The sequence below is a fragment of the Anser cygnoides genome, chromosome 8 (genome assembly GCF_040182565.1).
Source record: "Anser cygnoides isolate HZ-2024a breed goose chromosome 8, Taihu_goose_T2T_genome, whole genome shotgun sequence".
Taxonomy (NCBI): Eukaryota; Metazoa; Chordata; class Aves; order Anseriformes; family Anatidae; genus Anser; species Anser cygnoides.
Genome location: NC_089880.1, coordinates 22,671,484 through 22,685,619, shown reverse-complemented (window position 1 = coordinate 22,685,619; position 14,136 = coordinate 22,671,484). Strand labels below are relative to the sequence as shown.

At 57.4% G+C, this 14,136-nt stretch overlaps 1 protein-coding gene across 10 annotated transcripts in view; it reads right to left on the bottom strand.

Annotated features, from left to right (window-relative positions):
• ST3GAL3 (ST3 beta-galactoside alpha-2,3-sialyltransferase 3) overlaps positions 1-14,047 on the bottom strand; it is a 183,212-nt gene extending 169,165 nt beyond the window's left edge. For 2 of the 10 annotated variants that reach the window (XM_048059205.2, XM_048059206.2), the window contains exons 1-2: positions 11,043-11,545; positions 1,956-2,100 (exon numbers count right to left, since the gene is read on the bottom strand). In XM_048059205.2, the coding sequence (XP_047915162.1) occupies positions 1,956-2,100; positions 11,043-11,530 (633 nt within the window). In that variant the 5' untranslated portion in view covers positions 11,531-11,545. Of the gene's footprint in view, positions 1-1,955; positions 2,101-2,978; positions 3,054-5,550; positions 5,801-11,042 lie in introns of those variants that run through there. The other 8 variants (XM_048059217.2, XM_048059211.2, XM_048059212.2 and 5 more) reach the window with 8 other exon arrangements.
• Between the last annotated feature and the right edge of the window lie 89 nt (positions 14,048-14,136).

Genomic DNA, 14,136 nt, shown 5'->3' with positions numbered 1-14,136 from the left:
AAAAAGAATGATGGTACAGCGTATACCAGTTGTGACAACTGACAAAGATCGATAAGCTAAATCTTAAAGCTGGCATTGCTGCTTTTTACCTGTTGAAGGAGCTTAATGCAAGCACCGTAATTTCCAAGATTAAATGAAGAACACATTTAAAACACAAGATTAGAATAAAAAGTAGATGTACACCTAAGAAAAAGACGGTGACATCACCTCCTGTCAGAACACCCTGGGTACCTGGAAGCTGCCAGGACGCCCAACACAAATTATTCTAACTTAAGTCATCTTTTCCGGCAGAAGCATTCAATTTCTGGAAATCCACCTCTGCCTACACCTTCGCTGTATGACCACAAAATGACCACAAAACCCCCAAGAAACTGATGTGCCTTAAAACAAGAAGTTGCACACAAAAACCAGAGCCACAAAATCCAGAGGCAGAACCTGAAGAAATTTAGAAGCTGCTCCAGCGCCCTGGTACATGGCACAAAGACAAGGTTCCTCCTCCGCATTTAACAAAGTTCACACACAGGTTACAGCCTGAAGGGTTTTGCTGTGCACACGGGTTTTTGTTTGGTTTGGTTGGGGTTTTGTTTGGTTTTCGCTTTTTTGGTTTGTTTGTTATACAGGCTGGGGGAAGTCTCAACACAATTTCTGATGCTATGAAAGAAGCAAAGGATGGCACGTATTGCAATTTGGCAATATAACAGGACAAAGCTGTTCTTTTAACTTCATTCTGCACTTATTTCCATTCGGGAAGGACTTTGTACATATCATTGACAAAAGTGCTGGTTTTCAGAAGGTCACAACCAAGATTTTGACTCCCTCCCTGAAGCACAAACCTGAACAAAATACTCTCTGTCCAGAAAGACGCTACGTGTCTCCTTGTAGAAATTGAGTCTTGTGATACCTGTTCTAGCACAAGTCACCTTAGCAGTCCTCCTGTCAAATTCACTGCATCAGTGCAAACAGCATCTCCAAGCCATCAGCTGTCAACACACACAACTTCTCAGAGCATGTAACAACAGACATGGAGTGTGCAGAGGAAGAAAAATATCATCAAGCTTATCGGGCATTGCAGCAGGAACCTCCAGCAGCATGCCCAGCAACGCGATACAGGGAAGGAGAATTGGACTGGTGGCTGCTGTTGGACATGAAACCAATCCTCCCGGATCAGAGTTTATCAACTGCTGATCCAGAGCATCAGCCGGCTGCGAGACATCTGAAACAAGCCGCGGAGCAGGAAGGGGAGAAAAGGAATCGTTTTCTTTATTTTTATTCTCAAAAAATGATTCTCACGTGCAAGCAATCGGCACAAGCAGAACTAAAAGCAATAACCGAGCAATCAAAGCTCAGCCTAATTTCTGTCTCATTGCAACTAAACCCTCCTGCGGCATTACTGCGCGGTACAATCCTCGGATTGTATCCGGTGAGGTCGAATGTCTCTTTGGGCTTCAGAGGGTCGGGAGACATCGCTTTGGATGACAGACAGCTGGCAGGTAACAGCGCAGAGGATAGGTGGAAGCTGAGGATTTCTGAAGGGCACAGTAAGACGGTGAGAGAGCCAACATATGTGATCAGGGGAAGAAATCAAAACCCACCAGAGGAGAAAATCTTTGTCTTTTTGTTTTAGGGGATGGCAAAGGGGGAGAGAAGGATTCAGGGAATGAAAGCCTTGGCACGTAACCTCTTTGCTTTGAGGATGAGGAACCGTGAACTTAAAGAGAATATTCCAGGGACTGAGGTCCCCGGTGGAGGTTTACAGAGCGTGAACCCCATTTCGCACCCGGCACTGAAAGCCGAGCCCTGCAGAGCTCTGGGTGACCCCGGAGCGGGAGGCACAGCCGGGGGGCAGCACCCACGGGGCTCAGCCTCGCCCTGCGGCACCGCCGGGCCGGGCCGGGCCGGGCCCCCCCCCCCCCGCGCTCGGCGGGCCCCGTGCAGCCGCCGCCGCCGGCACTTACTGGAGTCTTCCCAGCGCAGGAGGTGCAGCTTCCAGGCGGAGTAGTAGAGGAAGCCGAGCACGAGGAAGAGGCAGAGCGCCAGCAGCACGTTCCGCACCAGCACCAGCAGTCCCATCCTGGCGTCACGGCCGCCCTCCTACGCCACCTGAGGGACCGAACGGCAGCGTCAGCGGGGCCCGACCCGGCCCCGGCCCCGGCCCCGGCCCCGGCCCCGGCCCCGGCCCCCCCCGGCCCCTCTCGGCCCCCGGCCCCGCCCGTCCCCGGTCACCCTGCCACCCCGCCACCGCCGGCCCCGGGCTCTCGGCCGCCGGGCGCGGGCCGCCGCCATGCCGGGCGCTGCGGGACCGGCCCGGCCCCGGCCCCGGCCCCGGCCCCGGCCCCGGCCCCGGCCCCGGCCCCGGCCCCAGCCGCCGCCGCCGCGCGCAGGGGGCCCCGCGGCCCAGCCAATGGCGGGGCGGGGCGGGGCGAGGCGCGGCCAACCCGCCCGCATAGCGGCCGGCGGCAGCCAATGGCGGAGAGCGGGGGGCTGCGGCCGCCGCCAATCGCGGGAGGGGCTTCGGAGGTGGGAGGGGGGCGCGCCGGCACCGCCGCCGGAGGGGCGCTGCGGTGGGGAGGCGGTGCGCATGCGCGGGGGCGGCTGGGTGCTCTCCCCTTCCTCCCCCCCCCCAATCCGCGCTTTAAATCACGGCGCGGCACTCGGCCAATCAGAGCGCGGCGCGCAAAGGCCCCCGCGGGAAATCACGGCGCGGCACTGCGCCTGGGGGGGGGGGGGGGGCGCCGCGGCCCCGCCCCTCCCCGGTGCCCCCCGGGCCCCCAGGCCTGTCCCCCCCCCCCAGCACAGCGCCCTTCGTGCCACGCAGCCGGAGCTGCTCCCAGGCCTTCCTGGTGCGCGCCTCGCTCACCCCGGTGCTCCTTCGGCAGGGAGCGAGTGAAAAATGTCAAAGAGAAGGGAGAAGGGAGTGCGGGGAGGTATGATAAAGAGGTAGAAATGGGGGGGGGGGAGGGATCTAAAATAAGACGTACCGTAATGAATAGCCCCGCATTTATCAGGGCAGCAATGAAAAGCAGCGATTTCCTGTTTCCACTCTCCGTGATTCACTGCTAGCACAAGGAAAACAGAAAGCCACGTGAAATTAAGGGACCGTGGGTAAGGCTGGTGTCAGCACGGTGGCATTCCCTGCTGTGGGCAAGCCTGGGTGCCAACGCCTGCAGGCAGACACCATTGTGATGGCACAGGCTGAGTCCTGCTCAGCCCACTCCCCTGGGGAGGGGCAGAGCCCACACAGGGCCCATGGAGAGCTGGGGAGGCCCTGCTGCTCTGAGGCACCACAGAGATCCCAGCTTTACGTTCAGCACAAATGCAGCCTTGCCAGCTTGCTGAATGCGCTGCATCCTTGCAGCTGGGCTCACAGATCCATCACGCTTCTCCACTGGGACACACAGGATGCGTGTGGCATGCTGACAGCCCGCTGGGCCCTTTGGATGCAATTTCCACAACACAAAATCTGAACAGATTCATGCCAACACCCAGCTATCACTGGCACCAGCAATCCCAGGGGGTGGAGAGGGGCCAAAACCACAGCAGCCCAACCCAGCCTGAGGATCTGCCCCCTGCTGAGCACACTGTCCCTCACCTCCCCAGGGCTGAGACCTTCAGACACCAGTCGTGCTCACCCAGCCGAGGCGGCTGCCTCCCCTCCAGCTGCGCAGAAGCTCCTGCAGGCTCATGTCCTCAAGCAGCCCCACCGCCTCCTGCTCTGCAGCTTGGTGTCACAAGTACTCAGTTCTTGCTTGCTCCCCTCTGCACCTCTCCATCCTTCCGGCCAGGCAGCGCAAGCTCCCTATCTCTGCACCATATCTGCTCTGGACGTGTTCTGACCTCACCTAAAACACCGCAAGTTGACTGCTCGTGCACTCAGAGCTCAAACTGCCTGCTCGGCGGGCACAGCAGGTGACCTGATTTTGATGAGGAGCCAGATAAGCAGGGACCTGTTGCGTGGAGGCAGATAGCAACAAGGCTGGGGCTTGCCAAGGAGCCTGGGTTTGTCGTTCGGAAACTCTACCCCATGCTATCAGGTGTCAGCGTGCTGGAAGGAGCCCAGCGTGAAGTCAGGCAGCCTACCTGCCTGGAAAAAGCCAGGGAGGCGAGTGCCATGAGTTTATGGAAATCAGGTACCACCACCTGGCAGCTAACAGCCACGAGATGCATTACAGCAACGATTAGTGGAGCGATCTGGTTCGAGTGGCAGGGCTTCAGTCTGAACATGTTCCTACTTAGCTTACACATTTCATTTGCAGGCAGATGTCAAGCTGGATGTTGCTAGGAGAATGACAGCAGGGGAATAATTAAGTCTGATTAAATCCTATCATATTGCCGCGCTGCTTTCTGGAACGCTCTGGAGCTTTCCCAGCGAAACTGACCAAACGCAAGGGCAAGAACTGTGGCACATCCTGGTCCACACAAACCCACTTGCAATCGACTCGCTAAGCCCTGGGACGGAGCCTGTGTTTGCAGAGCGTGTCCCAGAGCATCGCTGGCCTGCGGGCTGGAGGAAGGGCTCAGGGAGAGGACACACCGCAGCTATGTCAGCAGGACCAGGAGCAGGTGGTACCTGTGGGTGTCCCACACCCAGCTGCCCTGCATCAGCCCCGCCAGCTGCCCCGGGCACTCACATCGGTCTGGGTACAAGCCAGTGCCCACATAACATGCACAGGCCAAAGCTCTCCTCTGGTTCAGCCTCTTACATCCTGATAGGGCTGGGCCACATCCTGGAGACCTCCCGCAGAACTTCCCCCTTCCCTTCCTCTGCAAGCAGGCTGGCACATCAAAACTGCTCCGCAAACGCAGCTTGCGCTTGGTGTCGTCAACCACAGGCACTCCCTCTGCAGCAGCACCTGTTTGCCTTTTTGTTTGGTAAGGTCAAACATCACAAGGTGTGACACATCAAGGTGAATAACAGCGACGTGCTCTTTTCTCAACAGCAAATAAAGTTGTGCTGTAACTATCCGCACCGGTTGCCACACACACACATCTGTCTCCGGGCTCCCTCCGCAGCGAGCCTGCTAACCTCATTTGACTCTCTGCCCTATAGAAATTCTCACTGTAATACTCACTCTGTAATCCTTCCCCCCAAATTACGTCATCGCATCAGCCTTGATACTAATTAATGTAATACATTATTATTAATTAAATGCCACTAAATACCAGAGCAAAGATCTCTTTCCAGTAATAGCTAGACAGGGATTACCTCCGCTGATGCACAGGCTCGGGGAATGAAACGTGGGCTGTAACACACTCCTGTTTTGTCTCGATCACTCCAGCCAAACTTGTTTTTATCTCACACACTTGTCATGCATTATTCCTAAACGCGTGCTCTGCGCTCTGGGGAACACCGCGCTCAGTCTGTGGGCAGCACTCCGCATTTCTGCTGCTCTGGCCGCCCTCCGAGCAGCCCCATTAAACAGCGCCGGCAGCAGTCCCTCGCGAAACGAGTTAAAACAAGCCAACCTGCGCTGAAAAACCCTGCCCCCCCCCCCCCCCCCCCCCCCCCCCCCCCACCTCCAGATGTTTTGAGCAGAGCAGAGTCACACTCACCGCGGCGCAGGCGGCTGGGCAGCGGCAGCCTGCACGCGCGCATCGCGGCCACCCCATGCTCCCCGTGGTCTTCCTCGGGAGAAGGGACGAAGCGGTGCTGCCCGGCATCCCGCTGCACCAGGCTGCGCCACGCGGCGGTTCCTCGCCTTGCCTTAATCCCAACGTGCTACGTCTGGCTCGGGCGTATTTTCCGAGAAAGGAGCGAGGCCGGCTGTGACGAGGGGAGCTGGATCTGCTCCTGGCGCTGCGTCAGGCGTCCCTCGTCCTCGGACGAGCAGCCCGCACCCCCTGCCTGGCTTCAGCTCGCGGATGTGCCGTCCTCTCCTGCCTTCTGCCGGACTGAAGAGCCTGTCAGAGCCTGGCATTTGCTCTTGGTGAAACTGTGCATACGCTGTGAGCAACCCCCCTGCCCATCCATCTTCCTGATGAGCAAAATATACGGAGTTGCTTAATTCTCGAACCGCCAGGCTTTTCCTCCCACCCTCAAGCCAGTTTTTGCATTTCTGATCTACGCAGCCTCTCCAATTTTCCTGAATCCTTTTCAAGACACAAAAAATCCCACGAAGAGCCTCCCTAATGCTCTAGCGTGGGGATTAAAGCTGCCTTTTCCTACTCCCTGTCTTAAAGGAGTGCTTCGGTCCTTGCTGCCATAGCACCAGACTGAGCCTTCACTCGGGGGGGGGGGGGGTCATCCCAAATCTTCTCCAGCCCCACTACTTGGTGGGTCAGAGCCACCTGGGCTGCTGGGGACACCTCTCTCCATGCACATCCCTCACCTGCTCCCTGCCCCAGCAACGTGAATGCCGGGGGGGGTGACACTTTCTGGGAACCTGGTGCAGCCTGGCAGCTGCAGCAAGGTTGGAGCTCTCTGGGAGCGGACGTCCCGGCTCTCATCAGCCGGCTGTGCGAGGCAATAAGGGACAGCAAAAAGCACAGCCGTGCCTGCCAGCTCTCAGGCTGGTTTGGGTGTGAAGTCAGCGAAATAGTACGCAGTGCTCCTCACGCCGCGCCCAGCCCACGCGCAGCGCCAGCAGCCGCTCAGGAACGCGGCGCGCTGCTCACTTACTGCGCTCCGCACCGTGAGGCAGCCTGGCAAAGTAACGAGCCGGGTGGAGTTTCCGCCTTTAATTCTGCCCCTTCAAGAAGCCAGCTGAGGCTTTCTTTGAACATTCAGCGCTCAGAGGGGTTTCTTTCTCCCCTGCAGCCCCGCAGGGAAACAGACGTGAAGTGAGACTTTTTCCCAGCCCACGTGGGCTATCACCGTCGCTTCTCTCGTGCACTGGTGACAATGGAGCCCGGCTCCCTCCGTGCCCATCCTGTCCCCCCCGAGCCCATGGCACAAACCCAGGCTGCTCTCCTTGGGGCAATGCACTGTGACTGCCCCAAGCACCCGGCACGGACAAGGTGCCTGCTTGACAGGTAACAGCACGAGGAGCGAGAAGCAAGGTGGACCTGAATTACTGAGATGATTGCTGAATAAATCCGAATTTCACAAGCCACTGGAACCGCAACGGCAAGAACCTGGGTGGGACACAGGGGTGGCGGGGGACCCGCTCCCACAGCCCCAGATATCTCGCAAACAACATTTTGGTGATGTAATTGCAGCTCCTGTTGAAACGCACGCGTTAATTTTTAACAAATCCTCAGCTGGTGGGAGGCCAGGTATTTTGAAGAGCTAAAGCAATGAGCAGAGAAACAGCAGATTGCTTTGCGCCCAGGCTGTCAATGGGAAGGCAAAAACGCAGCGAACGGCACCCCACTGCTGTCGGCACAACACAGACCGTGTCAGAGAAACTTCTGCTTGGGCACAAGGAAAGGTCTGGCCGGTGAGAGCAGAAGCATCCAAGCAGCATGCTTTGGCTTTTCCATAGGAGTCGATGATGATGTAGGATTTTAATTACAAAATGTACGATAAAGAATTAATAAGGCTCACGTTAGATTAACTGCGTGCATTAACAACTAAGCTCTGAGGTCTGTCCACGAGCCAAGATTTAATGGGGAGACATCAGCAACCAGGAACATGTCTAGACCCCCAGCGACTGCTTCTTGGTCGGGTGCCATTTAATATTTTTTAAAATCAATTATCTAGATGACAAGAGGCAGGCTTACATTTGCGGCTGATCCAAACACCGAACGGGCTGCTTGCTGCCACGGTGTGAGACGAACCGCCCGACGGAACAACCCCAACCCACGGCGCAGTCACAGCCCTGGCTGCAGAGGAAGGTGCTCGGGAACAGCCAGGACGGACTGTACTGTGGGATGGAGCATCTCCCGGAAAGCAGAGGAGGGAGGGGAAAAAAAAATGTTTAAGGAAAAAAGCCAGAGAGTGAGCCATCCCCACGCACAGCTGCTGCTTGCGCTTGCATCGCAGCGCCTCGGCTAGGCGAGAGGTGAGCCAGAGACGTGGGGAAGGGATTTCCGAGCAGAAGCAGCTCTGGCAAAGCCAATTTTATGCCAGATTCAGGTCTCAGAACCGCAAAACAGACACAGAAAGCTTAAGAAGCAACACTGCCACCATGATAAAGTATCTAAGGCCAGAAATGGGGCAAAAATAAGGCTGAGAGACAGGAGAATGGGCAACTCAGTTGCATCGCGAGCCCATCCCCTGCCATGCAGGCGGGAACAGAGTGATGCTAAGGGCGCGCTTCAGCCCAGCGGGGAGGAGAGCAAGGTCCAAAGGTGAGAACTTGAAGGCAGAAAAATACAAACTTCAAATTAAGCACGTTTCTTAGCCACGCGGTCACCGAAGGCTCCATCTGTCGCTCAGCAGCTTTAAAGGAGCTCAGACGGCCTTCCAACGTCATTTCAACCGTACGACATCGGTGGCTGGGGCACGAAGGGCTGCCACGCAGTCATGCTTGCCGTTTCGCCCTGGCTCTGTCCCTTTGAGCAGATTGTCGGGCTGCCACCGTTTTGAAAAATTGCTCGTCCTGGTGGATCCGGGTTGTTTTGGGTCAGGCAGCAGCAGAGATGAGCGCTGCCTTCCTCGGGAACGCGGGGCAGATGCCGGCAGGGTCTCGTGCCCCGGTTTGGCACCCAACCCTGCGCCCCAGCCCACTCCCGCTGCCCGCTTACCTCTGAGAGCCAGCACCTCCTGGCCCAGAGCTATTCCTTCTGCCTTCACCTCACCTTTGCCGTGCGGGGAAAACCTGCACAGGGCTCATCGCTGAGGGCAAAGACCATGAGGTCTGGGTACTGTGCGGGGAAGCTCCTCCTCTCCCATCCACGCAGCCTCAGCAGCCTGCAGGAGAGACTCAGCCAGAGGATGGACCTGTGAATCCCTCGCACACAGCTTTTTCTAAAACCAGACAAGGCACAGCCTGGGCTGGCCCCGGGGTGTTACACAGGCAGGCAGCCTGCAGCCTTGCTTGTTTCCAGGCCTTTGCCCAGGGACACCACATTTCCCACCCTGGAGCTCTGCTACTTTTTAAATTAACTGCACTGGAGCAAGAAAGCCTTTGTGCAGCCTCAGCAGGCTCATGAGGTGATGGAGCCACACGGCAGCAGTCCTCTCTCCCCACTCTGCTACCTGAAGCCCGTCTTATCTCCATCTGCTCCCTGGATGCCCAATGAACTGAAGCCTATTAACCCGAGTCCGCCTGCTGTGGCCATAACACACCACCCATCTTCCTGCACCACGCTGAGCACCTTTGGTGCTCCTCCTAGTCTCTCCCATGCGCACACAAATGGTCTGGTGCCAAAAAAACACAGCATTAAGCCCAGAGGTTCACAGAACCCACTTTGGATTCACAAACCTCTCCAGTTTGCGTAGTGCTGATCTCTTCCCTGCGCCTTGAGGACACGGCTGCGAGCCAGCATCAGTCCCGGAGCGCTGCGTCCTGCAGCAGCAGGGCTGTGCCCGTTGGGAGCTTCGCAGCGATGTCATTTGCCATGATTTCAGACAGACACGATGCCCGCGTGACATCTTGCTCATGCTGGGCACAACAGATAGCGTGGGGACAGGCACACTTCACACATTGCACATCATCGTTGACGGCCGCCTTCCTTGCATCATTTGGTCCCAGCGCTCCCATGCCCCGCAGCGCTGCACAACAGCCGGGGCCGCATCCTGCAGCACAGGGGCAGGGCAGGCACAGGGGTGCTGGTCCGCAGCACGCTGCAGGATGCAGCCCAAGCTTTCGTACTCTGCTGCAGGGCATGAGAAGCTCTCTGGGAGATTCAGCGTTTGGGCAGCCCGCACGTTCCTGCAGCCACTTTGCATGACGAGGAGTGAGCCCAGGTGGCCCACAGCTCTGGGTGCCACGTGTGCTGGCGGGACACAGGCTGGTGGCAGGTGTGCAGAGCTGGCAGCCACAGGGGACTGGTGAAATCTGGGGGCTTCACAAACCTGATTTCACAAGAACAGCAAAACTGTGCAAGTCCGGAGGGAGAAGGAACACCTCAGCACGTATTCAATACCATCTTCACAGTCCACTTCCTCACATATTGCTTGCCTAAGGCCAGCCCTGCCTTATAAACTGCACTCCAACCAGAAGTGCCATGCACGGATCGATGCGCATATAGATGATGATCCATATACGTATTTCTATGCATGCTAGATCGTCCTCCTGGCTCCCAGCTACACGTGCACGTGGTGGGGGCACAACCAGCCCCAGCACAGCGGCTGCTGCCAGCAGCCCCGTGGCCAGGGCAGGCTGTGCTGCCTCTCGCAGCCGGGGGCCGTGGCCGCAGCCCCTGAGCATCCCCGCCGGCCGCCCGCGCTCCCCCGGCAGCTGCGCGCTGAGGCAGGGCTGGGAAGGGCAGCTCGCCGCCCGGGTGCGGAGCCAGCCTGTCATCTCTTGCTCATCAGCACGGGCAGCCCTAAAAATATCCCGGGAGTGAGTGGGCTGACGGCAGCTGTGCCACAGGCTCCGTTAGGCTGACGGGAATGGCTGTTCCCAGCAGAGCAGCTCCCCGCCTGGGGCAGCGCCAGCTCCCCACCGCACGCCTGGGCACAGGCGATGGGGACCCCATGTCGCTGCCATCTCAGCTATCCCCGCGGCTGAGGAGGGGCGTGAAGCATCCTGGCTGGGAGCAGCATTGCTGCCTGCACCCCAGGCCGGGATCATCCTTGCTGGGTGGCCGGGACGAGGCAGGAGGAGCCAGCAGGGACGCGCTGGCTCTCACAGGACCAGCTCTCACCCCCCAAGCAAGAGCAGCAGCCCCGTCCCCAACAGACCCACGGTGGCAGCGGGCCCTCTGCAGCCCCCTGACAGGCCATACCGAGCGGGTAGCAGCCTGCTGTCCCCAGGATGTCACAAGTAGCTCCTCCACACCCCACACCCCGTGCCGTGCTCCTGCCGCAGCCCAGGCCATCACACCCCGGCACGGCCAAACCCCTCCGGCCGCCCGCGGGCTGGTGACCCTGGGGACAAAGCCCTGGTGGCTGGGCTGCATCTCCCCGAGGGACGTGCTCCAGGCATGGGGCAGTCACGGCCCGCACGGAGCCATCCCCAGGGAGCTGACGGGGTGCCAGGCCTGAGGGACCTCACCTGCTTCTCCTAGGGCTCCGGGGCAGGTTGTGCTCGGAGAGGGGCGAGCTTGAAACACCGCTGAGGCGCCGCGCAGGGCCCAGCTGCAGCCAGACATGTTTGCTAGGAAGGGCAAGGTCTCCCCCCAGGTACCAGGCGCCTCCCCAGAACACCGCACAAGGGCTCCTCTGTCCAGGAAGAAGGAAGGAGCCGGGCGTCTCAGCCCGCCTGGAGAGGGGAGGGGATCTGCTGGGGGAGGCGAGGACAGCCCGGCCCTGAGGGGATGCCCCCCCCACGGCCCTGCTCCTCTTGCTGGGAACCGTCTGTGCAGCCCCAGCACTGCCGGCGCAGGGCTGGAGGCCGATGTTTGTGGGGTTTGTGTGGCTGTGCCAGGACCGAGCCAGGTCCCCCCCGGGCTGCCCCACAAAATGGCAGAGGCTGGGGGGGGCGGCCCCAGGCCTGGTGTGGGGGCAGCACAGGAGCCGGGCTCCTGGGGAAGGCTCCCGCATAGCAAGAGGCCAGGCCAGAAAAGGCAGGCAGTGGGCTAGGAGAGACCCCACTGCTCTGGGTACAGCTTATCTGGAAAAGCCCCGGGCTGAGCCGGAGCAGGCGAGGGGAGCAGCGCTGCCTGGGGCTGGCCCATCAGGTGCTGACGTGCCTGGCCCGCAGCCCGGCAGCTCGGAGCCACGCAGCTCCCATGAACGTCGCCTTTCTTCTCCCTGCCGCACAGCCCTTGGCAGCCCCTCAGCCTCTCCGGCTGGGGAGGGAGAAGAGCCAAGGTCTGTTTTTCTGTCCCTTTCCCCTTGCCAGGCCCTTCACAGTGCTGAGGGCCCAAGCTGGGGTCTCCCCTGCTGCCAGGATGAGCAGAGCAGCCCCCTGCTCCACCAGGGATCCAAGCAGGACGCCCTGTGTTACTGCCCTGTGTGCAAGGCAGAATTAAGAGCATCGAGTCCCCTGCCAGTCCTCACAGGCACCAGCTGTTAAATGGTGTTTGGAAATATCCACCCAGCTGGAAATGAGAAAGCCGGCAAGGACTCACCCCAGCCCCTTCTCTGGCTGCTGACACAGCTGCTTCCTTTGTCCTTTCTTCATCCCCAGGCTCTGCTGGGCTGGACAAGCAAACCTCATGTCCCTGCTGCGGGGCCGAGAAGCCACACTGCTAAGCCATGGGGTGTAGGTGCCCCTCGTCTCCCCCGTCTCCCCAGCAGCAGCGGCCAGGCAGTGCCATGGCTCACTCCCCCTTTTCCACAGAGCTGGCTGCAAATTAACGGCCCCTCTGCATGCAACCTGCAGCCAGCACCCGAGCCAGAGGCACCAGATGCTTTGTTCCTTATCCTCACTCCCCAGTTTTTATTTTTTCTGTGTGTGCGTAACTGCTTGTGGGTATCAGTAATGAAGTCTGAGCTAAACGGAGCTGTGAGGTTAAGTGCTAAAATGAATGCAAAAGGGGCAGGGATATTGTATTCAAGAGCAGCAGCATTTTTTGTACTGGCTGAAAATGACAGCCCTGGCAGATGAACCAGCTTCAGCACACACTCCTACCCACCTGATCCCCACGTCTCAGGCTTTGCTAGAGGTCCATGCGTACCTAACTCAGAAAGATCATGGACTTGATTCACTATCCTTCTGGAAGGAGCTTGCTTTGTCTAACGTGTACTTGTGCAGAACACATCACGGTGCAGCCAGGGGTGCTGTTTGGACATGAGACTGCCTGGCAGAAATTCTCTAGCTGCAAAGACAGCTTTCTCCTACTGTACACTGAGGACTTCAGCAGGGGTATGAAGATGCCCAAGGACACAAACCATCTGCCTTGCCTAGTCAGCAAGGAGGCAGCTCCTCCCTCAGCCAGCTGCAAGTTATCTTTATCCACAGCTGAATTACTGGGACACTGGGTCCTCCTGCAGCGTGAGGGGTACGCAGGACAGCAACTCTGCCAGCAGCTCAGGGGGAAGAGTGCAGACAGCAGGCCTACTTCATTTCTCACTTGCATTGTGTACTCAAGGTGTTCGCAGAGCTATGCAGAAGTGAGAATTTTTCTTAAAAACAGAAGTGCAGATTAAGGAGACCTCTTTTCAGGCTCTCCTACCTCCTCATCTTTGTCTACACACATTCTGTACCATTTTAATGCTTTTCCAGTACCCTCCCACGCATTTCCTTCCTTCTCTAGGTGCTGTCAGAACAGTTTTGACTTCAGCACGGTCACATTACTCATGCTGCAGCAAGGAGGCTGTGGCAATATTTGTGCACGGATCTGCCTCAAAGATAGCAATCGCGTGGATGTTTCCCATTCCTCTGCAGACCAGGCCGGTGTGGTCAAAGGAAACCTACTGATACACCTACCTCAGCTATGCTCATTACTGGAACCAAACAACACCACATTTGTCCCCCCTCAAGCATAGCACTCTGCTGAGCAGCTCTAACAGCAATGCAAAGAAATGAAGAATGATCGTAGGAAAGAGAAAAAAGGCTTATTTTCACTTTTAGCAATACCTCATGTTGTTCATGTCAAACCTAAAATACTGAGGTTAGTGTAAAGTGTGGAGTAAGGCAGACTTAAAGGTTCCACGCAATGTCTACAAATTGTCAGGGAAAAGATGTTAACATTTTCCCCAACTAGAAAAGCTGCCTCCAGGAATATCTGCCATTTTAGACTTCAAAGATAGGGGCTGAGGTAATAATACAATGAATAAGCAATTTATTCAAGGTCGCTCAGTGTGTCAGTAACAAAAATCCCTGACCTAAAGTAGAAGAATCCCCTTTCCCTGACTGACAGTTTAGCAAGTGAAATTCAAGAGTCAACACTAAGCAAAGAATAGAGCTACCTGACTCTGCATCCAGGTAAGGTTTTCTGATGACCGCTATTCTGGCACTGCCACTCTCTTGGCTACAGAGCGAACCTAAGGCAACTCAGCTCTTAACGCAGCTGTCTCAGGTCTGTACTTCAGTCAGGAAGGATCCGTGGTTCTATCCCTGCTCTGGTTTAAGGGCCGTGCTCCACTCAGTCCTTAAGTAAAAGAACTCTGCTCATCTCTGAAAGGCACCTGAGAAATTACTGGACAAGCACTAAGGAGATAAGTACTGGAAAAGAGTAACGCTAACAGAACAATTAGAAACA